Genomic DNA, 27,066 nt, shown 5'->3' with positions numbered 1-27,066 from the left:
CAACAATAAATAAAACTGGGTAAAGAAACCAAACAGGAAGTGAGTGATAAATAATTTTTATTAAATAACAAAAGAATAAATCTCAGCTCAATAAGACGACAACGCCGCTTTCAATAAAAAAACTCAACACAAGGAGACGGCATATAACTAAGACTCCTCGACCACGCTGCTCTCAAACAGCCACCACTGAGGCTCTCCTTTCACCAGTCTCTCCAGCAGGTCCTGCACACCCTGGATTTTATCATGTCTGGGCCTGATTGCTGAGTGAGCCCAGGTGCAGACCGGGGAGCATGAGGGACACCTGAGGAGGAGCACCACACACACACTTACAGCCACACATCTCTGCAGTGTGTAACAGCAGGTCAAAGTGCTTAAGTGACATCATTTCCCCTCATCAGCTGTCGGCTTTGTAAGTCTGCACAGTGTAAAGCATGTGTCTGCAAACGAGTCTGTATTCAACCTCAGGAGATAATAAAGAAGACCTCCTTCTCTTCTTCAGTACTCGACCTAAAAGATAAAAAAAAAGCTGCAAATTGCAATAAAGGAAATGAACCTATTTACCACTGAGACATATGTTGAGAGATATGGAAGATGCAAACATGACTCATGAAGACAGTGAGACGAAACAAAACTTAAATAAGTGAAAATTACTTCAGTGTATTTTTAGGTTCCCCATCTATGAGCTTTTGTTTATTTGTGTCTTTTTGTCCTTTTCATACAACTGTGGTGCAGTTATTCAACCTGCTGACATTGACTGCTGCCATTAATTTTGAGGTTTATGACAATGTTTCTGTGCATGTGTGTTTACCTTTTCTCTTGCACTTCAGTGTGTTGGTGACGTCAGTGTACAGCACAACCACAGGGTCGATTTGATCTGCAGCAAAAAAAGTTTTGGAAAACATTTAAATTATGACAATTGGACAAAAAAAGGCTAAAAACAGTCTTTTCTTCTATGTGCTGACCTTTGCTGCTTCCCAAAAGACAGAGCAGGAGAGCTGATAACAACGAGAGGTAGACGCACACCACAGGAAGCAGAGTGTGAGTCAGGACACGGTGAGGTGGCTCAGGAAGTCCTGCTTCAAAGAACAAAAACCACAGGTTAGCATCAGTGGAAAGAAAAATATAAATAGCCACTATGTGCTTGACACACATATTTACTGCTCAAAAAATTGTTTAAAGGAAACTATGAAAGTATATCAGACCTCAATGGGGAAAAAAATCCATATATAGACTGTGTGGGGAATGAAAGATGCCAGATCATTTAAAGGAAATGAAAACGATCAACCTACAAAGTTCTGCATTCAAAAACACCCTGAAAATCAAATTTAACAAATGATGCAGCAGGCCGGGATATCAGCTGAGATTTCATTGCAGCAACTTAAGTTCGGCCCTCACGTGTTTGCATGCATGCCTGACAATGTCGAGGGATGGTCATGGAGGATCTCCTCCCACATCTGGACCAAAGCCTCAGTGAGCTCGTGGACACAAACTGCCTGCATCCTCTCATCACATGAGGCGGGCCATTGTGGTGCACAGTGGGTCTAAGGATTTCATCCTGATACCTAATGGCAGTCAGGGTGCTGTTGCTAGCCTGTAGAGGTCTCTGCGTCCCTCCATGGATATTAGACCATCACTGACCCACCACCAGGTAGCATTAAGTTTTCCACAGTTTTTCCTACACTTTCATGTCTTTTACATGTGCTCAGGGTGAATCATCTGTGAAAAGCACTTCCCAGCTCCACGGTGCTGGGGTGTGAGCACAGGACCCACTATAGGCCCTCGAACCACCCTCATGAAGTCTGTTTCTGATTGTTTGGTCAGAGGCAGTCACACCAGTGACCTGCTGGAGATCATTTTGTAGCTCTGGCAGTGCTCATCCTGTCTCTCCATGCACAAAGGAGCAGATGCCAGTCCTGCTGATGGGTTAAAGACCTTCTCTGTCCCTGTCCTGCTCTCCAAGAGTAGCTGCCTGTCTCCTGAAATCTCATCTTGAGACTATGCTGGAAGACACAGTAAACTTTCTGGCAGTGCCACGTGTGATGTGTCTTTGTGGAGGAGTTGGACTACCTGTCCAACCTCTGTAGTAGTGGCACTGAGCCCACCCAAATGCAAAACTAGTCAAAAAAAACGGGAGGACCACCTGTAACTCTTCAATACTTTCACTGCATGTACTATTACTTGTCAGGATGTATTCATGCACTTAAAATAGCAAGTATAAGTAATGGTTGAATTGACTATTACTGGAAGTAAAAACTGGTGTTAAATGGGATGCACGAGCATTCACAGAACTTTCAAACCATGATCGTGGCCTTTCTTTATATTATTACACTACTAGGAGCAGTTTAGACCATTGATTTAAAGCAGTGAGATACCTTAGATTCATGCTGCTCATGCATCACACTAGTGGCACATGCAAGACTAATTTCACAACTACAGGTATAAGCTAATATACAGTTGTTCCCATAAGGTGCACAGTGAATGAGACAAAAAGAGCATTTTTAAGTTTAAATGTAATAATACTGATAACAATAATAATACAAATAAGAATACTGTCCTCTTACCTGTGATAGTAAAAGTAGGTCGGTGGATAGATAGCAGGCTGTCCGGCGATTCTCCAGCTTCAGGAATGCTGCACTTGTAGAGTCCTTGATCTAATTTAGAAACTCTGTGGATGGTCATGTTCCCTGTAGAGCTGGTCCCAATGAGACGTTCATTTTTATAGAAGTTAGTGATGAAACTGTTGGAGCACGTCACCCTGTTTCTGCAGTGCAGAGTCACAGTATCTCCCTCCATCACAGGATGAACGGGACTCTCCAGGATCACAGAACCAGCTGAAAGAAACACGTAAAAGGACAAAACGAGTAGATCAACATGCTGGAGTCTGTTCAGTTCTACCAGCTTTAACTGAGACACAGAAAAAGACTTCTTCTTTTCTCACTACGCTGTAAATTCTCCTCATTTACATAATCAAAACACAATTGAAACAACGTTCAAACTGGATGTTTGTTGATCAATGAGTAAGGTGCATAAAGACCTATTTCATATGCACGCATGCACATGGACTTTATCAGGATGTTAACTTGGTTAATCTTACTTTCTGTTTCTGTTATCTCCCCTCTTTTGAATGCATGTACACACAGGAATTATCATATGAGATTTTATGATTCCCAACATTTCTCAGGCTGCTACAAAGAGGAGAATTATAATTTAAACCAAAAGTCCTGCCAGCTACATTTTTATGTTTATTACTTAAATATGGTTGAACTGAGAGTAAGTGTCCCACTTCCACCTGCCACTGTGATGCTGCTGGCATCGAAGCACTCTCCTGCTCCAGACTCACACCAGTAAACTCCACTATCTGAATCAGAATCAGAATCTTTATTGTCATTGTACACAGAAGTTGCACAACGAACGATCTGAAGGGTAAAGGTCACTGATGAAGCACTGAGATTCCTTTATTCCATTCAAAGATGAGGTGCATGTTGTGTTTTTGTGTAAGGATGTGTTCCTCTTAACACACCACTCAGAAGAGTTTTCCTGCTGCCCACAGCTCATGGAGACAGACTCATACTGGAAGAACTGGGATCTGTTGGGAATAATACTCAGAGAAGCTGAGAAAAAAGGTAAAGTGAAGATTTTTATTTTAAACACATTAACACTGAAAACAGCTGCATCTTTTGACTTTTTGTGGGTTTTCACCCAGAAATTAGAGCTGTCGATGACGGTGAACAATGTTCAAAATAGTTCAAACTACAAGTGGAAACATTCTATATATGTGCATACTTTCCAGTAATGATAATAAACCAGTACTTGCTTCATGTCTATGAGGTGAAATTAAAAACCACACATTAAATCAAGACCTGGCAGCTGCAAAGTGCTGCAATAAACAGAGTAGATGTAATCTAAACTTTAAGCCTTTAGCAATCCTGGAAGAAAAGAACTTTTATATCGTACTCACCAACAACAGCACAAAGCGTGGTGACCTCCATGCTTCTTCACTGCTCATGTAATGAGAAGCTCAGTGGTGGCCAAAAGGTGTGAAGTCAGTCATCTGTAACAGAGACCACAGCTTCCTGCTGGTGTGGAGATGAACAGCATCACAACTCTGAAGTTAGAGCTTGTGGCTCCGCCCTAATTTTACTTTCTTTTACACAAAATAACCTTCCAATGACCTCAATTAAATCAACCTCCTTCTTTTACAATCACCTGAACAAGCAGAACAGCCTCAGCTTGAATGTGTATCACAAAATCAAAATATCACAATCCAAGCAGACATTGTTTTATTGCCACCTTCACTTCACCGTTTGCACAGACCCACACTTTGGTATTTGGAAATTGTTTTTGTTGTGTGTCAAAGCATATTTTACAAATGCATCACATCTGGTTCAGTAAGGTCTGAAACAGGCTTTGGGTGTAATTAGACCGCGGGAACCACTGCTTTAGCTGAAGGAATGCAGAGGCTGCTGCTATGAATTGTTTGTTGAATTTGATGCTTTGTTGTGTGCTCACTTGTAGATACAGATTTTCTTTTTTTTTTTTCATTTGTTTTTCAAAAAAGTATAACAAAATTATAATTAAGAACTACAAAATAACAAGTAAAACCTAAACTTTTACTGTTCTTCTGGACTGATTAAATCAAAGTTAGATTATGTCTGTTTTGGTTAATGTTTGTCATTATAATGTTGGTGAATGGACGGAGGGAAATTTATGTGGCAATTTGACGTAAATTTGTTTTGTTGGTTTGCTACTTTGTGTCTGTCCTGGAAACACACTTGTGTGCGTACATGTAAACAAAGTGAGAGCACACTCGTGAAGGGGTTCCTGCACAACAAGGTCTTTTAAAGTGACCTTTTGATGTGTAGCAGGTGCTCGTCCTGAATATGAAACACTAACACCACTAATATAGTTTCATTTTGATGTGCACTGAAACCAAACCAGCATGCACACATTCCTCACGCACTTGTGAAGAAGCCACGCCTGCTGTTACACTTCTTGAAACAGTGTATAAAGAGAAGTCACAGGGTCATACTCGCCTTAAGGGATCATATTCAACTTTTTGATTACTGAGGTAAATATTGTCTGGTTATTTGGTGTTGTATGATGCAAATTTAAGGTCTGTGTATGCTTAGCTTAAGTTCTAATTGGGCTGAAATACAATTGTGTAAATTGAATTGGACATTACTATTATATTTCTTATTTTACTTTGAGATCTTCACAATTTAAGTTCAAATTGAACTGCTAGAGAATGAAGAGTTATCAGTGCTTCATTTTAATGTGATTCTTTTTCTTGCTTTACAGAGACCAAAACATTCTCAAACAGCACAAATAAGCTCAGACAGAATTATATTTAAATTATAATCTTTAAAAAGTCAGTCAGACTCCAGCTTTATTTTTTCAACATTTTCACCAGCAAGTAAAACAAACAAACAAAGATGAACAAAAAAAGTTGCAGTGTTTGCTCCTGTAGTTTTATGTCATGGAGGTCATTTTTAAATGCATGTTTTACATTCCAGAGAATTTCTCTTCGGTCGAGGTCATGTCTTTTCGTTTAGCTGTTGCGCCCGGTCTTTTTGTTACTCTCGTTGTGGTCATTTACAAGTGGAGACAACGCAGTAAGTCAAACAACCCTTCTGAATCTGATAATAATAATTTTAGTATTTAAGATGTAAAGACAAAGTCTACCTGGGTAACTTGAGGCTTTATACACTTGAAATGCTGATGTACACTTACCACCATGATTCTTGTGTGCACTGAAAGAGACAGTCGAGCCGCTGGAGAAGACACAAGCTGAACTCCAGAGCAAGACTGAGGAGATCTGTGAGCTGAAGGAGGAGGTATATAACAAATGAAGTCAAGTGACGTGTTCCTACTCTCTGCACTTTTTAGCTTGGGCAGATTGGTGTGGTCAACCCAGACCAGCTCTTCCTCCAGTTATTATGTAGTCATTATGCTAAGCTGTAGCCTAACCAGTACGACTAGTGTGATACTGATCCTCTCAACTGTGTTTGTCTGTTAGCTCGAGAAACTTGAGTGGCTGCGAAATGACACCCTTAAAGGAATGAATGAGTCACAACGGAAGCTCACCAAGCTTACCCTCGCTATCAAAAGGATGGAGAAAGTAATACTCAAACACACACAAACTATCTTATATGGATATAAAGCCAGCATTGTTCAGTTCAGTTTGTGGCAAATCATATTGGATGCCGGCGCGTGGTACTTCACAAAGAAAGGTAGACTTTCTTTGGAGGGACCAAGTAATGACCCAGTGAGCAGCACTCGGCAGCAATGAGGAGCCAAAAGCCCTTTAAGGATGAGACCTCAGAGTGCGGAAGGGCAGCAACGTTACTGTCTGTCATACCTGAGTTTTCATTTGAAAGACAAAGTAGACTCATTTTATTGCAGGAATCAGTTCAATTTTAATCAGATTTCATGAAAATATGTAAATTATATAATTTACATCTTTCTAGCACCAAACCATGTTATGTCAAAGGGCGTTGTAAGGACAGCTCAAGAGCTTCTTACATGATTCTGGTATTAAAGAGGGGGAAGATAAAAATTTTGAGTTTGATTAAGCAATCCGGCTCTTCATTTATCTTTCAGTTGGAGGAGAACACAGACTTGGACAGGTTCAATGCTGAGATCAACAGGAGGAAAGAAAACGAGGAGCACCTGCAGATCATGAAGCTGAGGCTTGAGGACGAGAATAAAGAGGTTCATATATTAAATGAATTTTTCGAGCTTAAATTTAAACTTTTCCAAAGCTACCTTTCACATCTTTCCTGCCTTCCCAGCTCAATGAGGAACTAGCTAAAGTCAAACATCAGCTCAGGAATGAGGGTCAGAGGAGGAGGGATGCTGAGATAACCATGCAGACACTGAAGAAGAAGCTGGGAATCAGCAATGAAAAGGTTCATTACTTCAGTTCCTTTAATTATTTCATTATTCTATTACATTATATCTTTTGTAATATTCATTCTGTTTTAAGCCACAGTTTGTAATTCAGCTGCATTTTCTCTTTGGAACGATCTTAACCCTCCTGTTGTCCTCATTTTCTGTATACTGTACACCCCGTGTCCTCCGGGTCAAAATGACCCGTCTTCACTAAATCCCAATATAAGCAGCTTAATTGAATTTTAAACACCAAATTTCATCTTGCATATTGTCATTCACCACAAAATGTGTGAATACCTGAGTTTTCCCTCTTCAATTGAATTTCTATATTTCTCTTCACTTGAATTTCTATGACCTTTCTAAAGAAAAAAAATGTGCAAAAAGGAGTTTTGAATGCATTTTTATTCATCCCAATGACTCAGTTTCTTGGTTTTTGTCCAGTGAACAATTTAAGACAATGTACAATGCAAAAAATATAAAAATAACATAACCCAATCAACTAATTACGTGAAGAGGTGAAGAAGTTGTCACATGTCACATTGTGACCCCTCAGTCCCTCTGTCACATCAAGCACAACTCGCATGGCCTGGTTCTTCTCTGGGCATCCACTGGTCAGCTTCCCAGTATAGACTTGCATTTTCCAAGCATAGCTTGATTTGGCATTGCAAACCACCCATGACTTGATCCCATATTTTGCTGGCTTGTCACTTTTATTACAAATATGAAAACAGATTACCTCTAAATGGAACCAGTTGCTCATCCACTGTTACGTCAGGCCCTGGATTGTAGAGGTAGGGCAGCCGCTCCACCCACTTGTCCCATACCTCTCTTATGGCTGCAAGTTTGTCTGTGACACGTCTTGCTGGTCTTGATTCACAGTCATCAAATCGTAGCAGTCTTGAGTAGGTGTGAAAGAGTTTGAGTGGCATTGTGGCTTGGAAAATTGGCCTTCCACTCTCTACATCCCTTAGACTAGCTGCAGCCTCACCTCGGGACCTGTATACACCTGCTAAGATTAGCAGCCCTAAGTAGGCCTGCAGGTCAATCTCATCCATCTTTTTCCAGCTGTCTCCATATTTGCGAAAACCCTCCAGATTTGTCATCTCCTTATTTTTCCTGTTGCTGGTGTGATAAACAGGTAGAATGTAGAGACAATGTCATGGGCGTGAGAAACGGCATACCTTGTCGGTCCTGGGGTCATCTTTATGACATTTTGTTCTGCATGCCTGCCGTGTTGGTCATATGCTGCTGAGGACCATGTTATTTTGCCATTTTTTGAAAGGAAAGTCTTTCTTTCAGCTTTAGGGTTTTCTTCTTCTTCTGAAGATGATTGATCATGCTCTGGGTTGTATTCCTCCCCATCTTCTTCGGATACATCCTCCACTTCCTCTTCTGAATCAGAGTTGTCTTGCTGGACATCTGAGAAAATCAGCTCTATAGCCTCTTCAGCGTTATAACGCACACTCATGGCTTCAGCACAGACAGAATTCGGGGTCCTGTTATCTGTAGCACCTTTATAACCTCTGGAAATAAACAGGTGGTCTTTTGAAGTCTGCGAGAACACCTCCTGATTTGCCTTGTTTACTTCTGCTACTGATTGATCAGAGACACAACTAAACCACTGTAACATTCTGTGGTTTCTAAATAACTCTGTGACCTTGATTTCAACTCTATTTGCCTCACGGGTCATTTTGACCCGAAGACCACCTTTGTAACTTTTTTTGTACAGCTTACATGGAAATGTGAATAAAAGCAACATTTCACTTTTTCTACTGTTGGGGCCAATCTAGGAAAAGTCATAAAATTTCAAGTTAAAAAAATAGCATTTAGTGGATTTTTGGGGGGGTTTTAACACAGTGGCGGGTCATTTTGACCCGAGGACAACAGGAGGGTTAAAATGCAAAATCCACTTTTTTAGCCCTTAAATACATTTTGTAGTGTAGTTTGAGTGTGTAGTAATGCAGGAAATTTAAATGCATTCTGTCGCGGTGCTGCTTAGATATCTTCATATTTTTTTTGGGTCATATTTTTCAGGCTGTCCAGTTTTCTCTATTCCCTGTTAAGTCTTATCTGTTACGTCACAGTATTTGCTGTGGAACAGCTAAACATGGTCCTGGACTTCCGGCTAACCAGTCGCATCAATCCTCCAGTATTTTTGCTCGCAGCAATTTTGTAGTCCAGTTTAGTTATGCTGAAGTTGCACGTAGGTAAGTCAAAATGTTCGGTTGTTGGGTGTGATAACCCACACGATTCCTTGCATCGCCCACCAGAATCAGAGCCTATTGGAAGTGCCTGGTTAAATTTTATATTTCTGGGAAATGTACCTGCATCAGTGGGTCAAGTCCTCTGAGTTTGCGCTCTCTCAGTATAAAAAGGGATTTCCCAAAAAACTTAATCTGATTGAGGGGTCAGTTCCACGGACACAGCAAAGCGGTAAGCTTCAAATAACGCTAAAAAGGCAACAAACATTTTTTTGGACATGAATTTTGTGTGTTGATATGACGTCCTGGCCATTGTTTTGAGAGCAGTAGCATTGTGCCTTCTGTTAGTGCAGTGTGCTAGCTTTTAGCTCCTTGAGGATATAATTGTACTGCATGTTTTGAATAAGATTATTTGGCTTTGTGTTTGCTGTTTTTGTCTTGGGATTCAGCGACGATCTTGATGCAGGCATTAGCTAACTCCTACGTCGAGGCTTTATTTACTTCATTCATATTGTGAATAAAAAGTTTCTCTGCCTGTAGCTATCAAACTACAATAATGGCCAAGCGGGGTGGATGGAACGCTCTGCGACCAGGAGGGGGGCGGGGCGTGAAATTTCTCATTCACCTTTAAAGAGACTGCACCAAAATGGGTTGCGATAAAATGGGTGTCAGAAAAGGGGTCAAAGTGGGGTCTGTGGAGCTGCAATAATGAGGAATTCAGACTGAAGCACTGCAGTTCTACTATATATAGACCACAAGTGAATGATTCATATATGAAAAGGAAGGATTTAAAGCATGACATATCCCCTTTAAATATGCATTTCTTTTCTAAAATTCTTGTTGATGTTTTTATTACCTCGCCAACCCAGTGGAGAGAATAAAATGAATTTCTAGTCTTTATGATTTAACACTTTATGATGAAGTATGAAAATATTGGTGGTATTTTTTGCAGCGTTGCATTGGCACATCAAAAATTTGGGGGTGGGGGAGGTACGAGCCCTACTTAGTGCCCTGATAGTTAATGACACTGTTATTATTGCTATTAATACTTTTTTAATGGTGTCTGTAATTTCGTCTCAAAGCTGAATGCCATAGAAACTTTATACCCTCACTTTTTTAAAAAATGTCTTCATTCTAGTTAGAAATAAGCTGAAAAAAATAAATAACCACAAAATAAAAATACAGTAAGAGTGCAATAAAAATGATTTCAGTGTTTCTCATTTTCTGCAAGTTAAAAGAAATAGAGACTGAAGTCCTGAAGCTCCGTGCTGAGAAGAATAGACGAGAAGGAGATACTGAGGAGCTGCAGACCTTACAGAAGAAGCTCCAGGCCAAGAATGAAGAGGTTCATATTTTGTTCCTTTCCATAAAAGATGCTAAGTGAGCTTAAAAATTTTGCATCATACATTCCTTACCAAACTAGAAATAAACGGACTTGATCAGATTGAATGTTTGCTTTGTTCCGGTAAATATGTCTCTGTTCATCTTTCTAAACTTTCATAAAGGCAGATAACGAACACAGATGATTACAAAACAAATGATTTTATCGTTCAGTAAAAATTACTTCAATGTTTCTCTTTTCTTCAAGTTAAAAGAAAAAATCGCTGAAGTCCTGAAGCTCCGTGCTGAGAAGAATAGAAGGGAAGCAGATGTTAACGAGCTCCAGGCCAAGAATGAAGAGGTTCATATTTTGTTTCTGTCACTGAAGTTTTCTAGTGAACAATTAAAATGTTGACATACGTGTTTTGTTCTCACCACAACTTCATTATGAGTATCCTCATCCGTCAAGGATACGCACAGAAAATGGTGTTTTATATAACAGACCCTGGGTGTGAAAAGTGGAGCTAGTGTAGAGGTGTGTTAAAGCGCCTTTAGTTCTAATGACCAGCAGGGGGAGACTCTGCTGCACTCTGTTAGCAGAGGGCAGCATTTGTGGTGTGAAAAGATCATCTTAAACAAGCAGGTTTCACTGAGACTTTCAATATAAGACTCAAGAGACAAAAATATGCTAGACAAGATTTTCTGATTTGCATGCAGTCAGAAAAGATAAAAGTGTAACCGTCTGGTTTTTGTGTGTGTTTCATCTTTTCTTCAGGTAAAGGCAGCAGCTGAGGAAGCTGTGAAAGAATCAGAGACCTCTGCAGAAAAATGTGAATGAAGGACTGAGCGCTGTTTACAGCACAGACTCGCAGGACAATGTCACAGCCACACAGTTTACTCTGAGTGTTTTACAGTCTCAGTTCCACAACCGCATACACAAACAGCAAGCTTCATAAATCTAACAAATTTTATGTATATATTTTTAATTGGTGGATCACTGAATCAAATGTGGAAGGCCATGTCCACACAATGAGGGCTGAGGGTAAAATGGCAAGGATGTATATATACATACAAAGAAGCGTCTGTTTGACATTGTCTGCTCTGCAATAAACTTTTGTCGCAAAGGATTTCTTCAAGAGCACGCACACCCAACAAAGACACAGCAGCCCCAGGTGTAATGCCAATATACAGCTGCTCTCATGAGGTGCACAGTGAATGAGACAAAAAAAAAGTTTAAATGTAATAATAATGATAACATTAATAATACAAATAAGAATACTGTCCTCTTACCTGCGATAGTAAAAGTAGGTCTGTGGATGGATAGCAGGCTGTCCGGCGATTCTCCAGCTTCAGGAATGCTGCACTTGTAGAGTCCTTGATCTAATTTAGAAACTCTGTGGATGGTCATGTTCCCTGTAGAGCTGGTCCCAATGAGACGTTCATTTTTATAGAAGTTAGTGATGAAACTGTTGGAGCACGTCACCCTGTTTCTGCAGTGCAGAGTCACAGTATCTCCCTCCATCACAGGATGAACGGGACTCTCCAGGATCACAGAACCAGCTGAAAGAAACACGTAAAAGCACAAAACGAGTAGATCAACATACTGGAGTCTGTTCAGTTCTACCAGCTTTAACTGAGACACAGAAAAAGACTTCTTCTTTTCTCACTACGCTGTAAATTCTCCTCATTTACATAATCAAAACACAATATCGGTACAACATTCAAACTGGATATTTGTTGATCAATGAGTAAGGTGCATAAAGACCTATTTCATATGCACACATGCACATGTACTTTATCAGGATGTTGACTCGGTTAATGTTACTTTCTGTTTCTGTTATCTCCCCTCTTTTTGAAAGCAGAGTTCATACATTCAGGAAACTGCATATGCATTTATAGAAACAGGACTTATCATATGATTTTATGATTCCCAACATTTCTAAGGCTGCTATAAAGAGGAGAATTATAATTTAAACCAAAAGTCCTGCCAGCTACATTTTTATGTTTATTACTTAAATATGGTTGAACTGAGAGTAAGTGTCCCACTCCCACCTGCCACTGTGATGCTGCTGGCATCGAAGCACTCTCCTGCTCCAGACTCACACCAGTAAACTCCACTATCTGAAGGGTAAAGGTCACTGATGAAGCACTGAGATTCCTTTATTCCATTCAAAGATGAGGTGCACGTTGTGTTCCTCTTAACACGCCACTCAGAAGAGTTTTCCTGCTGCCCACAGCACATTTCTCACCTGATTGTATTGCATGAATGTGGCACCGATCTCTCTTTGTGTGAAGCAAATAAATCAGATTCATGTGTGAAGATGTTCAAATGATTATTTTCTACTTTTTCTTTTACTCTGATGATTTACGGAGAAAGATGAGCATGAAACATTGGTTTGGATTCCCAATCACCCCAGGAAATGATCATATTCAAACCCAAAGCTCAGGACTCAAAAGGTCCGTTTTTAACCATTTAACAGTCAACTTTTTATATGTTAAAATACTGCAGTCACTCATTTGTTCTGGCAGTTAGGTGATAAAGTTACTACAGCTCTCGTATCTGTACAGTAAATGTAGGAGTCAGTCAAACAAAATAACACAATCAAAACAAATTTTATAGTAGAGATCAATCAGAAGGGGGCAGCAAGGGTAGAATAACATCTGAAAGGTCTGGGTTTGATTCCACCTTGGCCCAGGCCCAGGAGTTTCCTCCCACATTCCAAAGACATGCACTTACTGGGGTTAGGTTAATTGGCTACACTACATTGCCCATAGGTGTGAATGAGAGTGTGAAAGGTTGTTTGTCCCTCTGTGTTAGCCCTGCGACGGGCTGGCGACCTGTTCAGGGTGTACCCTGCCTCTCGCCCTATGACAGCTGGGATAGGCTCCAGCCCCCCTGCGACCCTAAACAGGATGAGCGGAAGAGGATGGATGGATGGATGGATGGAGATCAGTCAGAAGCACAAAGCTGAGAAAGAATCTGGGGACACAGGCAGGGAGATGAATGGAGAAACAAAAAGAAAAAACATTACAGACGCTGTCAGCAAAGGTGTGAGAGGAGGACAGTCTGAGATTAATACAGAAATAGGTAACAGCAAAATTACAAAGTGGGTCAGTCAGACTCGTTATCGTTAGTGGTGCTGATCCTCTCAGTCTAGTGTCAGCTTTCCGTTTGTCTCTTATGCTTATTGGTCACTTTTGAATTGTGTCTCAAGTCAGCTGAAAAAAACAAAATACAATGTTTTTTATTCATTTTTTTAATTTTCTCTTGTTACCTTAATGGGCTTCTTTATCCATGAAAACATTAATTTTGGGGGGTAATAAAGAAAAACAATAAAACAATTTAGCTTTACTTTGTTTTTATTTATTATTTACGTTAATTTAATATTTTTAAATATATTAAATCTGGAGTGTTACAGGTCAAATTTGACTCATATATATTTCCTTCAAGAAGGTTTGTCACAGCAATTGTTTAGGGACAGTGGCATAAAAAGTCCAAAATATATCTCAGTGTCACTGCACACCCTGTAATCTCAGAGGTCATTTAATGACATGTGAAGCAGCTGACCTGCCATGGAAGCCAGGAGGTGCTGCGCTCCAACAGCTGTTACCATTGATGGATTTATATCTTTCTGCAGGAGCAGCTTCAGCACCTGTGACCTCATCATCAGACTCATCAGGTGTGTGCGTGTCCCACTGAATCTGACTGGTCCCCTTAGAATTACAAGGTTCTATCTGCATTTTACTTGGTCAAAAAAAAAACCCATTTGCACATTTAATAGGATTTTGATATTACTGGTTTACAATACATATAGGGTGTGTTTCATAATCATGTGTGAACAACTTACTCCATGTGTAATCTTTGCGATACAGAGTGCAAAAACTTTAAAGTTTACTTACTGTCTCAAAACTGGTCAGAACGTAGACAGAACCTTATAATTCTAAGGGGACGTTGTGTTTCCACTAATTGTAAAATCTTCAAGTTCAGCACAGCTATTCGTACATCCTCCAGCAGATTTCAATTCAACTGCGTTCTAATTTTTCATGTCCTCTCTGAACTTATGCACCTGCATAATTGTTACTTAAGGTCTTAATGTTATTTGTCAGTGCCCGTGGTGAGGCCAAGATTTTAACGGTTGCCATGCTGAGCTAAACTGACACATTTATTGACGTGCTTCTATAACGTCCTCGTCTCTCTCCCAGTCCAAAGTCATAGAAGCTGAGGATCAGATCGATGGAGAGCAGAGAAGCAGGAATCTCTGAAAGAAGTGAAGGAGGAGGTGAAGACAGAGACACTGACAGGAAATATGATCGATACAAACATGGGAAAGAAGGTTCATCAAATTTTAATTGTTCATCTGCTTCATAGGAACTTGATTTCTGATGTCACTTTGTTTTTTTAACCAGTGGAACAGAAGAATCTGAAGAACAACTAAAAGCTGTAAAATTAAGATTTTCATGTATGTTTACTTTTTATTAGACTCAGACTAAAGACGCTGACGTCCCGCAGCTGCAGAGTGCGAATCAAGCGAAGAGACAAAAAAAAACCCAGGGATGGGGCCGTGGTGGGGTGGTTGGGGAGGACTGGGCACTGTATTCCCATGCCCAGGCCAGTATGTCCTGTCGCTTGTTTGTGTCTATTGTTGAGTGAATGGGCATCTAGGGGGAGCGGGCCGCCCTCTGCAGTGGGGGCGGGGGCGCAACCTCGGGTGCTGCAGTGCTCCGGGCTCACCTCCCCCTGCCCTGTGCTGGGGTGTGGGGGGTCAGGGTGCCTATTGAGCCAGCGGACAGCTGGCTCTCTTCTTCCAGGATTCTTCCTGGTCATATGCCCCCCTGCCCTCCCCCTCCCCCTCCCCATACACAAACACGCACACACACACACACAGAATACACATCACTCACAGATGTAGGATGGAGAGGCCACGTGGAGAGCTGCACCACCACTTGCCTCTCCCTTTTAATTGCACTTTAGTCATTATAACTCACAACACATACACACTTACAACCTGATACACATAGGACCTTTGGGGCAGGCATGTTACTCAGAGGTTGATGAGGTGGGGCCGCTGAAGTGGCCCCACTCAGATCCTCATCATTGTCTGTCCCCAAATTTTATTTGCACTTTAGACATGGAGGGTTTTGGGGGGACAGTGTGGGCGACCAGCAGTTGGTGCTTGTGGCACAACTGTCCCCTCAATTTTAACAGCACCGTATACACCTCATTCACTCACAAACACATACACTTACAAGTTGGGGAGGAGGAGGGGTGGATGGGTCATCTCACACCCTGATTTCTTACACCTCGCCCAGGGTAGGGGTCGGGTGGTTCCTTGGGGACCGGGCTGGTGGCGTCCTGGGGTCGCTGTTGGCCCTGGGGTGGTTTCCACTTGCCCCGTCTTCAGAGGGTGGGTAGCTATGGATGAATGTGTGTCTTTGTGTATTTGTCACCGTCTCCGTGAGTATGGGTGGGTGAGTGAATGTGTATGTATGGCATATCTGTGTGTGGGTAAGTATGTATGGGCATGTATGAGTATCTGTGCATAAATGTGTACACGGGTGTGTGGGTGTGTTTGTATGTATGGCTGGACCTGGGTCTGGGCCTTGTGCCTTGCCTCCTGGCCGCTCCTTGCTGGTTACCTCCTCCCCCCTGCCCCCCTGGGGTGGGGGTGCCTCAGGGCTCCTGGGTGGGGCTGGACGTTCTGGCGTGGGTGCTGGCCTGCTCCCCTTGGGGGTGCGGTGCGGGGCTGCGTTGGCTTCTTCGGCATGGGGGGGGGCTCTGTGGAGGGTCGGGCGGTCCTTGGGTGCCGTGGGCCCTGGGGCCCTGCCGCCGGCCAGTGCAGGGGGCTGGCCGCTGGGGGGGGACTGGCTTCTCATCGCCTTGGGTTCCCTGGAGCCCTCGCTCCTCGACTGGGGGGGCTCCGTCTGAGACCACCCTCTCCCGTCTGCTGGGGTGGGTGTGCGGTTGTCTTTGGATTGAGTAGCCACGGGTCTTCCTGGCTCTTGATGGGCTGCTGGTGGCCTGGGGTTCCGGGGGCTTTCTCTACCTGCCTCTGGCTTCTGATGGGTGGAGCTGCAGCGTTTTGCCCTCATTGGTAAGTACGTTCCATGACACAGACACAAACATGACACAGACACAAACGCCCACTCAATCACAACTCAACAAAATTGTTGGTGTGCGTAACATGCTTTGTTAGTTTTGTTTTTCACACACAAATTTATTTTTGCAAGTATTGATAGTATTTTTTTATATGTTAAAGTGATGAACTATTTGATTAATTTACTTGTGCTCTTTCCTCTTTTTTTTTCTGTCTATTCTCCTTTTTTTGCTCTCTTTCTCTCTCGCTTTTTCTTTTCTTTATTTTCCTTTTCTTCAGCCTGTCAGCTCTGGCTGTTACATTGTATGTTAGAAATAACTCAGATAAATGAAATAAAGGGTTAAAGCATCGACGGGAGGAGCCTATTGAGAACCTATAGAGCTCATCTTGAAATAGCAAATATGTTTGGCACAACAACGCATTCAGATCACAGTTCTGCTTTCAAGATCTACCAGACATGACAGGCTTAAAAAAAAAAAAAAAAACAGAAAAAGAGGTACATTTTTTCTTGTGTATTTGTGTTCTAAAGGGTTTCTTTTTAGATATCTGTATTTTACCTGATGGTTAACAAAGAAAGAAAAATATCAATGATCTGCACACTGAACCTGTTTTGGTGAAAAGCAAAAAAGTAATTTTGGAGTAATTATTTAATTTTATTATTTAATTATTATTATTTATTATTATTTAATAATTATTTAAAGAGGTGGGCGAGGCGTGGTGGTTAGCACTGCTGCCTCACAGCTAGAATGATATCCAGAAGGTCTGGGTTCGATTCCACCTCGGCCCGTCCCTCTCTGTGTGCATGTTCTCCCCGTGTCTGTGTGGGTTTCCTCCCGCAGTCCAAAGACATGCAGTCACTGGGGTTAGGTTATTTGGTCACTCTAGATTGCCCATAGTTGCAATAGTTGTCTGTCTCTCTGTGTTGGCCCTGCGACAGGCCGATGACCTGTACAGGTGTACCCTACCTATCACCCTGTGTAAGCTGGGATAGGCTCCTGGGACCTGAAGAGGATGGATGATATAAGAAGAAACAGAATCTTCTTTTTACCTCCCGTCCAGCTGCAGAAGATCATACAGGTCGAGGAAGAAGTGGAGGTCCTGAAGTGGACCTGTTTTTATTTTTGTTGTGTCTCATATGTATATAAATGCACTGTTCCCGTGGTGGATGCTCATTTTAAACAGACTTTCTAATAATGAGGTTACTGCATGTACGAGTAATCAGTGCGAGTCAAAAGCTCAGGCTTCAGACTGCTCCAAACAGTTTGCTATAACAGGAGGGAAAAAACCCAAAAACTTGAACTCAAGGCCTGAACCAAGTCCCAGTATGAGTGATGATTTTAAGCTAAAAATCACACAGAGCTACTAAATATACAGTAATAAGGCTTGAGATAAAAACATGGAGGTGGGCACGAGAAGAATACCTCTATATATTATTCCCAAAATGTTAATCTCTTTTCTTCAGTGTGTATTTGGTATTTCATGTATTGTAAGTAGGAAAGTATAATGCTGAGAAACATGAAATTATTATATTGTGCTTTGTAGGCTATAATCTCAGTCTGTAGTTTAGTGGTCCCCAAAGCTGAGTTACTATAATGTCTAATAAATAAACGATGACATCAGCAGCTGCTAAAGAACTGAAGAGTTATTTTAGTGGACTTAATAAGCAGAACGGGCCCAATTTAAGCTGAATGTTCACACAATCTTTTGCTTTGGAGAGACTCACACAAAAACATGATGCACTACATGAATGATTGTTCAGAAGGTTGTACTGCTAAGGTCAAAGGGTAACATTCCTGTTCAGCATTTATTCATTCTATCAGCTAAAGACAGAAGAAGAAGAAGAAGAAGAAGAAGAAGAAGAAGAAGAAGAAGAAGAAGAAGAAGAAGAAGAAGAAGAAGAAGCAGCTAAGGAGGCGATGGAAGAACCTGACATCTCTGCAGCTGACCCTTCGGTGCCACCAGAAACAAATGAATCTCTAGGCATGATGACGATGTCATGGACAAAAACTTTGTCCTGAATTTTGTTTTATTGATCTCAGTTCAAAAGAAGCACATGGAGTTTGTACGGCTTCATCATAATTTGATTTCACTGGTTGCAGAAATGTTGACGCCTGTGGTCCTTCCTGCGTTTGTAGTAATGGACAGCAGCACAACTGTGTAACAGCAGGAGGATTCAGATGTTTGTGCTATGTTTTAATATCAGATTTCTTTTCCCTATTAGGCCTACCTGTATGCTGTAGGCTTTATTATATTCACATTTAACATTGTGCTTCACTCACTAATGGTATTTGTTTTTAATAGTGACATAAAACTATTCTATCTGATTCTAACCAATTTATTATTAATACTGTTCTTGTTGTTGTTTTGATTTCTTTTAGCTGAAAGACTGAACAAGGCAATATATATTTAATATTTTTCATTATTAATATTTTCTTCACAATTTGGGTTTTTTCCTGAAATCCTTTTTTCAGAAAAAAATTGTCCTTTGCTGCCACCTTTGCCTTCATAGATCATTGATCCACTTCAGCCAGTGGTGGACTGATGGGTGTTGACTGTGGAGCAGATGAGACTTTGCTTAGACCCCAGATTTATCCTAGTATAACAAAGTTGGTTGAAACTGTACCGTATTTGTATTGTAGGGTCTTTATCTACAATACAAAGCACCTTGAGGCGACTGTTTGTTGTGATTTGGTGCTATATGAATAAAACTGAATTGAATTGAATTGACTAGAGTCTATAACACATCTGTCCAGACAGAAGAATCTGTTTTCATACAAGCTGAAGGATGGGTACCTTTCACTGAAAACCTTCAGTCATGTGAGCGAGCGCTTTCACAGCTCCATGCAGTCCTGTGAAAAGTTCTTTCTATTTCCAGATTAAATAGGAGGTAAGTAGCAGCCAGGTGCTGAGAATTCACCTGATGAACTGATCATCACAGATCATCCTATAAAAGCTGTTGGCAGTTTGTTGGTCTGGAGCATTCAGCTGTGTTTAAACACATTGACACAATCTTCCCTGGAGGACATCTGAGGAAATTCATCGACATACTTTTGATTATTTTTGCCAGGATTTGTCTGCTGTCTGCATGTCAACATTGTTTTTAGCTGTGTTGGTGGCATGGCCTTATGGATGACGGTCCATGATGGTATTTCAGTGACTTCTTAAGACTCTTTAGATGCAGTTAAATTCTTATATGTTCAGTGACCCCAACTTTTCATCTTCTTTTATCAGGTTAAGACTGAAGCCTCAGCTGCTTTGTGTTGTATTATAGCAAACCAATGTTTATGGGGTACCAAAGATATAAAATACTATGTTAATGAAGTTAATATTGCCGTAAAATCTGTAAAAATTGCAGAAACAGCACTGAAGTCTTTGGTTTTGCATTGTTAATTAATGACTCTCTAATGTGACAAAAATAAACCTGGATTGCTCATGGCTGTCACAGATGAAGGAACTGTTCCACCACATTTAACACTTTGGTATTTGGAAATTGTTTTTGTTGTGTGTCAAAGCATATTTTACACATGCATCACATCTGGTTCAGTAAGGTCTGAAACAGGCTTTGGGTGTAATTAGACCGCGGGAACCAGGAAGCAGCTCAACTCTTTAGCTGAAGGAATGCAGAGGCTGCTGCTATGAATTGCTTGTTGAGTTTGATGCTTTGCTGCGCTCTCACTTGTAGATACAGATTTTCTTTTTCATTTGTTTTGTTTTTCAAAAAAGTATAAAAACAATTATAATTCAAAACTACAAAATCACAAGTGAAACCGAAACTTTTAGCGCTCTTCTGGACTGATTAAATCAAAGTCTTTGTTTCTGTTGATGTTTGTCACATTATTGTTGGTGGATGGACGAGGGTAACATTATGTGGCATCTTATTGGTTTGCTACTTTGTGTCTGTCCTGGACACATGTTTGTGTGCGTACATGTAAACAAAGTGAGAGCGCACTCGTGAAGGGGTTCCTGCACTGCGAGGTCCTTTAAAGTGACCTTTTCATGTGTAGCAGGAGCTCATCCTGAATATGAAACACTGACAACACCAATGTATTCTCCTTTTGATGTGCACCGAAACCAAACCAGCACGCACACATTCCTCGTGCACTTCTGAAGAAGCCACGCCTGCTGCTACACAAAGTGCTGCTTATCTTCTTTAAACAGTGTATAAAGTGAAGTCACAAGGCCATACTCGCCTTTAAGGGATCATATTCAACTCTTTGATTACTGAGGTAAATATTGTCTGGTTATTTGGTGTTGTATGATGCAAATTTAAGGTCTGTGTATGCTTCCCTTAAGTTTTAATTGGGCTGAAATACAACTGTATGAATTGAATTGGACATTACTATTGTATTTCTTATTTTTATTTGAGATCTTCACAATTTAAGTTCAAACTGAACTGCCAGAGAATGAGGAGGTATTGGTCTTTCCTTTTAAGGTGATTCTTTCTCTTGATTTACAGAGACAAAAACATTCTCAAACAGCACAAATAAGCTCAGACAGAATTATATTTAAATTATAAACTTTTAAAAGGTCGGTCAGGTAGGTTATTTTGACCCTTTATAATAAATCACTCTTGACACATATATAAAAAAAAAGTTCAGAAAAGCTAGCCTTATTTTTCAACATTTTTAGCATCAAGTAAAACAAACAAACAAAACAAACAAACAAAAAAAAACACATTAAAAAAATTGCAGTGTTCTCTTCTGTAGTTTTGTATCATGGAGGTCATTTTTAAATGCATGTTTTTCATTCCAGAGAATTTCTCTCCGGTCGAGGTCATGTCTTCTGGTTCAGTTGTCTTTGGGTCCGTTCTTGTTGGTGCTCTCGCTGTTGCTGTCTTTAAGTGGAGACAAAGCAGTAGGTCAAACAACCCTTCTGAATCTGATAATAATAATCTTAGTGTTCAAGATGTTGTAAAGACAAAGATTACCTGGATAACTTGAGGCTTTATACATATGAAACAAAATGCTGAGCTACCAACATGATTCTCATGTTTCTGACAGGAGGAAGCAAAACAGATGAGCATTCCAACACAGCTGAGAGGAAGTCAACAGAAGCTTTGAAGCCAGAAAATGAAACCAAACCTGTGAGTCAATAATATCCTGTCTGCAAACAAAGAGCAGCTTAGGTCAGAAGTAAAGTCTGATCTGAGATGAATCAGAAACACAGAACTGAGGAAGAGTTATTTATTAAACAGTGTGTATAAAAATTGTATAAAAAGTGTATACATTTTTTTTCCAAAACAAACAGGAACTTACAGAAATTATCAGGAAGTGTATTTACAGTTATTTGCAGATGGGAAAATTAGAGTCCGATTTTCCGAAGTTTGGAGCTTATCAGAGCTGGTTCTAGGACTAAACTGAGACTGGGGGTGCACAAAGCTTGAAGGCAAGGGATCCAAGGATTGAGGAATGTCCAAGAGGAGATGAGAGGAAGCTCAATGAGCTAATTCAAGACTGGCAACCACTGCTTGCTCGGGAAAATTGTATATTCCCTGATCAATAGGCAGGCGGATCACAGGGCTTGCTCATACTGCAGTTGCTGTGAAATCAGTTGCTAAAGCCGCAGTCCTGCAGGCCTAGAGGTCATGTCGGTGGCCCCCCATGGTCACTAGGGTGTACTTTGTAACTGGAGAGGTGGCTGCTGGAGGTCGCTACAGTAGCAGTCCCTCGGTGAAACTGAGCTCAAAGAGCTGTGTATATGGAGCTGCATGGAAACCTCGTTGCTAATTTGGTTAGCAGAGTGTGACAGTCAATGTATTTTCAATGGTAGATGCAACTTGTTGGCAAACACTTTTACCGACTGCTGGCTGAGCAGCTGTGTGTCTTTTTTAAGTTTCATTTCTCCCCAGTCATCTATCATGTATCTGTGCATCTACTAGTTATTAAATTTCCAAATACAGTAAACTATTTGTGTATTCTCCAAAAAGATGTCAATTCAATGGCATTTAAAAAAAATTATGATTATGAAAAAATCATTTATTTATACCTGTGGCGTAATGAAGATTTTAGCTGTTGTCATGCTGACTTCTTAAACTCACATTTCCTTGTTTCTCAAAAATTAATGAGGTGAAGCAGGAGAACGAGGTCCAGACAAATGAGGTCAATGAAGGCAAGACCAGTGAGGTGAACATCAAAGATATTTCTTTATCTTCTCTTGAAAACATTTCATTTCCATTAATATTCATATTTGGTTTCCATCATTAATAGCTTGAATAAAAACACAGAATTTACTAAAATAATATGAAAAAAGTTCAAGGTTACTTGTTTTTCCACCAAAAAAAGATGCCTACCTGTGAGTCTCTGATCAAAGGTATAAAAGCTGAAGTCCAGGATGAGAATGAAGGGAATACCAAGCTGCAAACAGCCGAGAAGGAAACAGAGATCAACAACACTGAGGTTCATGTTCTTCATACTGTCTAAAGACACTTTCCACAGCAGCACTGCTGTCTGACAAACATCTGTCAATCTGCCTTTTAGCAGGTGCTCAAACAGACAGTCGAGCAGCTGGAGAAGACACAAGCTGAACTCCAGAGCAAGACTGAGGAGATCTGTGAGCTGAAGGAGGAGGTATATAACAAATGAAGTCACGTGACGTGTTCCTGCTCTCTGCACTTTTTAGCTTGGGCAGATTGGTGTGGTCAAACCCAGACCAGCTGTTCCCACAGTTATTATGTAGTCATTATGCTAAGCTGTAGCCTAGTATGACTAGTGTGATACTGATCCATCCTCAACTGTGTTTGTCTGTTAGCTCGAGAAACTTGAGTGGCTGAGAAACGACACCCTTAAAGGGATGGAGGAGTCACAGACGAAGTTCACCAAGCTTACCCTCGCTATCAAAAGGATGGAGAAAGTAATACTCAAACACACACAAATATGGATACAGAGTCAGTGTTGTTCAGTTCGGTTTGTGGAACATCACAATGGCCGCCTCATGGTACTTCACAAACAAAGGTAGCCCTTCACTGGAGGGACCAAGTAATGACCCAGTGAGCAGCACTCGGCAGCAATGAGGAGCCAAAAAGGCTTTAAGGATGAAACCTCAGAGTGCGGAAGGGCAGCAACGTTACTGTCATTCCTGAGTTTTCATTTGGAAGACAAAGTAGACCCATTTTATTGAAGGAATCAGTTCAATTTTAATCAGCTTTCATGCAAATATGTAAAATATATATTTTATGTATTTCTAGCACCAAATCATGTCATGTCAAAGTGCTTTGTAGAGAAAGCTCAAGAACTTTTTAGATGAACCTGGAATTAAAGAGGGGGAAGATAGAGTGTAATAAAGCAATCTGGCTCTTCATTTATCTTTCAGTTGGAGGAGTACACAGACTTGGGCAAGCTCCAATCACTCTGTTCTGAGAATACATCATTGGAGAAAGACCTGCAGACTCTGAAGACAGAGCTTAAGGACAGCCAAAAAGAGGTTATTATCTCCACCATTCGCTCTGTTTATTCAGTGTGATATCAAGTTATATCTCTGTCTACTGAATGAAAACAACACTATGTGTCAGGGCAAAGACTGTTGGCAGCGTGAGTGACTGCTCACAACCCAGCTGAGCTTTGGAAAGCCCCCCCCCCCCCAAAAAAAAAGTACCTCCATTGACATAATTTTCTCCTTTTCTCAAAGTTGAAAGATAAAACGGATGAAACCCTGGTGCTCCGCGCTGAGAAAAACAGGAGGAAAGAAAATGAGAGGTACCTGCAGACCATGAAGCTGAGGCTTGAGGATGAGAATAAAGAGGTTCATATAGTAAATTTATTTCCTCAGCATAAACTTTTCCAAAGCTACCCTTCACATTTTTCCTGCCTTTCCAGGTGAATGAGGAACTAGCTAAAGTCAAACATGAGCTCAGGGATGAACATCAGAGGAGGACGGCTGCTGAGATAACCATGCAGACGCTGAAGAAGGCGCTGGGAGCCAACGATGAAAAGGTTCATTACTTCAGTTCTGTATTTTTTTTTTTTTAAATGTCCCAATTGTATTTAGAAATGAGCTGAAAAACAAACAAGAAAAGATTTCTTTAAAAAGATTCCTGTAAAAATGACTTCATTGTTTTACTTTTTCTGCAAGATAAAAGAAAAAGAGGATGAAATCCTGGAGCTCCGTGCTGAGAAGAACAGAAGAGAAGGAGATGAGAAGGAGCTGCAGACCACACAGAGGAAACTCCAGGCCAACAATGAAGAGGTTCATATTTTGTTCCTGTCAATAAAGCTGCTCAGTGTCTGAGCTTAATCTTAATTAACCAAAGTTTGCAACATGAGTTCCTTACCAGACTTCATTGTATGCATCCTTATACATCACGGATACCTTAAATACATTTAAAAATCTACTGGAAGTCCGAAAGTCTTCCAAAGAAAACTTTGCCTTTTCTGTCCCTACAGCTGACCGAGGAAGTCTCTAAAATAAAGCAGCAGCTTAATAATGAGAAGCAGAGGAGGATGGACACAGAAATGACTCTGCAGTCCCTGAAAACAAAGCTGGACGCCAACAGCAAAGAGGTTATATCTTTTTATTATGTCATTAAACTATCACCTCATATCTTCTGTTACATGTATTCAGGTTTAATTACGTTTTTACTCCGTATCCCAACAATTTGGAAAATTCTGTACTTTAGCTGCTGTTTCTCTCTGGAATTCTCTGCTTCTCTACAATCCACATTTATTTTTTAAAGATTGTTAATTCTGATAATAACTGTTGCAGTCAGTGAAAGTCGTCCTCATTATGGTTAAAAATAAACTGACATGATCAGACTGAATGTTTGTCTGTTCTGTTAAACGTGTCTCTGATTATCTTTGCAAACGTTCCTGAAGGCAGATAATGAACACAGATGATCACAGAACAAATGATTTCGCCGTTCAGTAAAAATGTTTCTCATTTCTTCAAGATAAAAGAAAAAGAGGGTGAAGTCCTGGAGCTCCGTGCTGAGAAGAACAGACGAGAAGGAGATGAGAAGGAGCTGCAGACCACACAGAGGAAGCTCCAGGCCAAGAATGAAGAGGTTCATATTTTATTCCTTTCACTGCAGATACACAAGATTTCTAATGAACAATTGAAATGTTGACATACATGTTTTGTTCTGACCACAACTTCACTGTGAGTATCCTCATCCGTCAAGGATGCACACAGCTAATGATGGTTAAAATATTTATTTTCTCCCAACATAACACAAATACATGCAGCTGCAAGAGGAAGCAGCTAAAGTACAGCAGCAGCTTCAGACGGAGAAGCAGAGGAGACAGGAAGCTGAGACGAGCCTACAGCAGCTGAAGAAGAAGCTGGAGACCAAAGACACAAAGGTTTATACATTTCATTTAACTGCATTATCAAAGTCTGGATGTCTGAGTTTATTCTTACAACCCACAGTTATTATATTCAACAAGCTATAATATGATTTTATTCCTTTTTTGGTTACAGTGTAATCAAATATATCATTGGGCTAATTTCTCAGATCATGTAAAATGTTTAAAATGAAAGTTTAAAATAAAGTGTTCATACTTATATGTAACAGATTGTGGGTGTGAAAAGTGAAGCCAGTGTAGAGGTGTGTTAAAGCGCCATTAGTTCTAATGACCAGCAGGGGGAGACTCTGCTGCGCTCTGTTAGCAGAGGGCAGATTTTCTCAGTCAGCAGCGTTTGTGATGTGAAAAGATCTTCTTAAACCAGCAGCTCCTGAGATCATGATTTCACTGAGACTTTCAAGATGAGACTCAATAATTGCACACATATTTTAATAATAAAGTAATATTATATGTAATATAATATAATGCAAATAATCAAAATTTAATAAACTAATGGAACAAGGCAACAACATTTAAGTATTGTACCCTGTAGCCCACAGGTCAAAATGGCATTGTAGTTCTTGTTTGTTTTTGGTTAATAAATTGTTCACAGCTTTAAAAGGTTTAAATATGCCACAGCCATCATAGAGCACGAGGCAGGGTACACGCTGTACAGGTCGCCAGCTTTTTACAAGGCTAACACAGAGAGACAGACAACCATTCATGCCCACATTCACACCAACTGGTATGTTTTGTATTATCACAGTATTACAGTAACAAGAACTGAGATTGTTAATATGAAACAACTTGATAATGACCCAGGAGCCAATGAAGTGAAGGATAACACAATGGTAATTTAGTTAATGAGCAGAGTAGATGCACTTTAAACTCCATTTTCATGTTTTTATTCTTGTTTAGACTCACGCTAAAATATGGCAGACCAAACATTTGATTTTCTGACTTGCATGCGGTCTCAAATGATAAAAGTGCAACCTTCTGGTTTTTGTGTGTGTCTCATCTTTTCTTCAGGTAAAGGCAGCAGCTGAGGAAGCTGTGAAAGAATCAGAGACCTCTGGAGAAGAAACTGAATGAAGGACTGAACGCTGTTTACAGCACAGACTTGCAGGACAATGTCACAGCCACACAGTTTACTCTGAGTGTTTTACTCAAAACAGCGAGCTTCATAAATCTAATAAAGTGTATGTATTTATTTTATATGGTGGATCACTGAATCTAATGTGGACGACCACCTCCCTGTGAGGAGGGCTGAGGGTAACGTGGGGA

At 40.5% G+C, this 27,066-nt stretch overlaps 4 protein-coding genes across 6 annotated transcripts; 2 read left to right on the top strand and 2 right to left on the bottom strand.

The window, feature by feature from the left end:
* Positions 1–187: 187 nt before the first annotated feature.
* LOC115797095 (uncharacterized) lies at positions 188–5,793 on the bottom strand. Its single transcript, XM_030753573.1, has 9 exons — positions 5,731–5,793; positions 3,959–4,051; positions 3,414–3,611; positions 3,290–3,358; positions 2,562–2,831; positions 963–1,076; positions 809–874; positions 461–507; positions 188–301 (listed from the first exon to the last, which is right to left on the bottom strand). The coding sequence occupies exons 2-9, from the start codon at positions 3,987–3,989 to the stop codon at positions 242–244; spliced, it is 855 nt and encodes a 284-aa protein (XP_030609433.1). The 5' UTR covers positions 3,990–4,051; positions 5,731–5,793; the 3' UTR covers positions 188–241.
* On the top strand, positions 5,005–11,559 carry LOC115797096 (E3 ubiquitin-protein ligase BRE1A-like). 3 transcript variants are annotated; one of them, XM_030753574.1, is made up of 10 exons: positions 5,005–5,068; positions 5,299–5,368; positions 5,514–5,612; positions 5,758–5,834; positions 6,017–6,118; positions 6,601–6,711; positions 6,792–6,908; positions 10,324–10,437; positions 10,681–10,773; positions 11,188–11,559. In XM_030753574.1, exons 3-10 carry the CDS (start codon positions 5,537–5,539, stop codon positions 11,248–11,250), a joined length of 753 nt encoding a protein of 250 aa, XP_030609434.1. In that variant the 5' UTR covers positions 5,005–5,068; positions 5,299–5,368; positions 5,514–5,536; the 3' UTR covers positions 11,251–11,559. The 3 variants fall into 3 exon arrangements, with proteins under 3 accessions (XP_030609434.1, XP_030609436.1, XP_030609435.1); XM_030753576.1 differs by lacking the exon at positions 6,017–6,118; XM_030753575.1 differs by lacking the exon at positions 5,299–5,368 and having other exon boundaries at positions 5,044–5,068.
* Positions 11,545–12,654, bottom strand: LOC115796666 (sialoadhesin-like). Its single transcript, XM_030753028.1, has 3 exons — positions 12,465–12,654; positions 11,703–11,972; positions 11,545–11,603 (listed from the first exon to the last, which is right to left on the bottom strand). The coding sequence occupies exons 1-3, from the start codon at positions 12,652–12,654 to the stop codon at positions 11,545–11,547; spliced, it is 519 nt and encodes a 172-aa protein (XP_030608888.1).
* An 8,036-nt stretch (positions 12,655–20,690) lies between these two features.
* LOC115796665 (myosin-2 heavy chain-like) lies at positions 20,691–26,874 on the top strand. Its single transcript, XM_030753027.1, has 15 exons — positions 20,691–20,733; positions 21,260–21,361; positions 21,508–21,590; positions 22,573–22,629; positions 22,789–22,902; positions 22,987–23,073; positions 23,255–23,356; positions 23,816–23,926; positions 24,131–24,244; positions 24,319–24,435; positions 24,575–24,688; positions 24,886–25,002; positions 25,389–25,502; positions 25,684–25,800; positions 26,812–26,874. The coding sequence occupies exons 2-15, from the start codon at positions 21,283–21,285 to the stop codon at positions 26,872–26,874; spliced, it is 1,389 nt and encodes a 462-aa protein (XP_030608887.1). The 5' UTR covers positions 20,691–20,733; positions 21,260–21,282.
* The last annotated feature ends 192 nt before the right edge of the window (positions 26,875–27,066 follow it).

Source organism: Archocentrus centrarchus, chromosome 18 (assembly GCF_007364275.1).
Source record: "Archocentrus centrarchus isolate MPI-CPG fArcCen1 chromosome 18, fArcCen1, whole genome shotgun sequence".
NCBI classification, from domain to species: Eukaryota; Metazoa; Chordata; class Actinopteri; order Cichliformes; family Cichlidae; genus Archocentrus; species Archocentrus centrarchus.
Note: the sequence above shows the minus strand (reverse complement) of the source record. Positions and strands in the feature narration are given on the sequence as shown.

Coding starts and splice junctions, on each gene's coding strand:
- LOC115797095 (XM_030753573.1), bottom strand. CDS start 3,989: ATGGAGGTCACCACGCTTTGTGCTGTTGTTG. Junction 1,077..2,561: donor ACCTACTTTTACTATCACAG/GTAAGAGGACAG, acceptor TGTTCTTTGAAG/CAGGACTTCCTGAGCCACCT. Junction 508..808: donor ACTGAAGTGCAAGAGAAAAG/GTAAACACACAT, acceptor TTTATCTTTTAG/GTCGAGTACTGAAGAAGAGA.
- LOC115797096 (XM_030753574.1), top strand. CDS start 5,537: ATGTCTTTTCGTTTAGCTGTTGCGCCCGGTCTTTTTGTTACTCTCGTT. Junction 5,613..5,757: donor TTACAAGTGGAGACAACGCA/GTAAGTCAAACA, acceptor GTGCACTGAAAG/AGACAGTCGAGCCGCTGGAG. Junction 10,438..10,680: donor TCCAGGCCAAGAATGAAGAG/GTTCATATTTTG, acceptor CTTTTCTTCAAG/TTAAAAGAAAAAATCGCTGA.
- LOC115796666 (XM_030753028.1), bottom strand. CDS start 12,654: ATGTGCTGTGGGCAGCAGGAAAACTCTTCTGAGTGGCGTGTTAAGAGG. Junction 11,973..12,464: donor CAGCAGCATCACAGTGGCAG/GTGGGAGTGGGA, acceptor TGTTTCTTTCAG/CTGGTTCTGTGATCCTGGAG. Junction 11,604..11,702: donor ACCTACTTTTACTATCGCAG/GTAAGAGGACAG, acceptor TCATGAGAGCAG/CTGTATATTGGCATTACACC.
- LOC115796665 (XM_030753027.1), top strand. CDS start 21,283: ATGTCTTCTGGTTCAGTTGTCTTTGGGTCCGTTCTTGTTGGTGCTCTC. Junction 22,630..22,788: donor ATGAAGGCAAGACCAGTGAG/GTGAACATCAAA, acceptor CACCAAAAAAAG/ATGCCTACCTGTGAGTCTCT. Junction 23,074..23,254: donor TCTGTGAGCTGAAGGAGGAG/GTATATAACAAA, acceptor TTTGTCTGTTAG/CTCGAGAAACTTGAGTGGCT.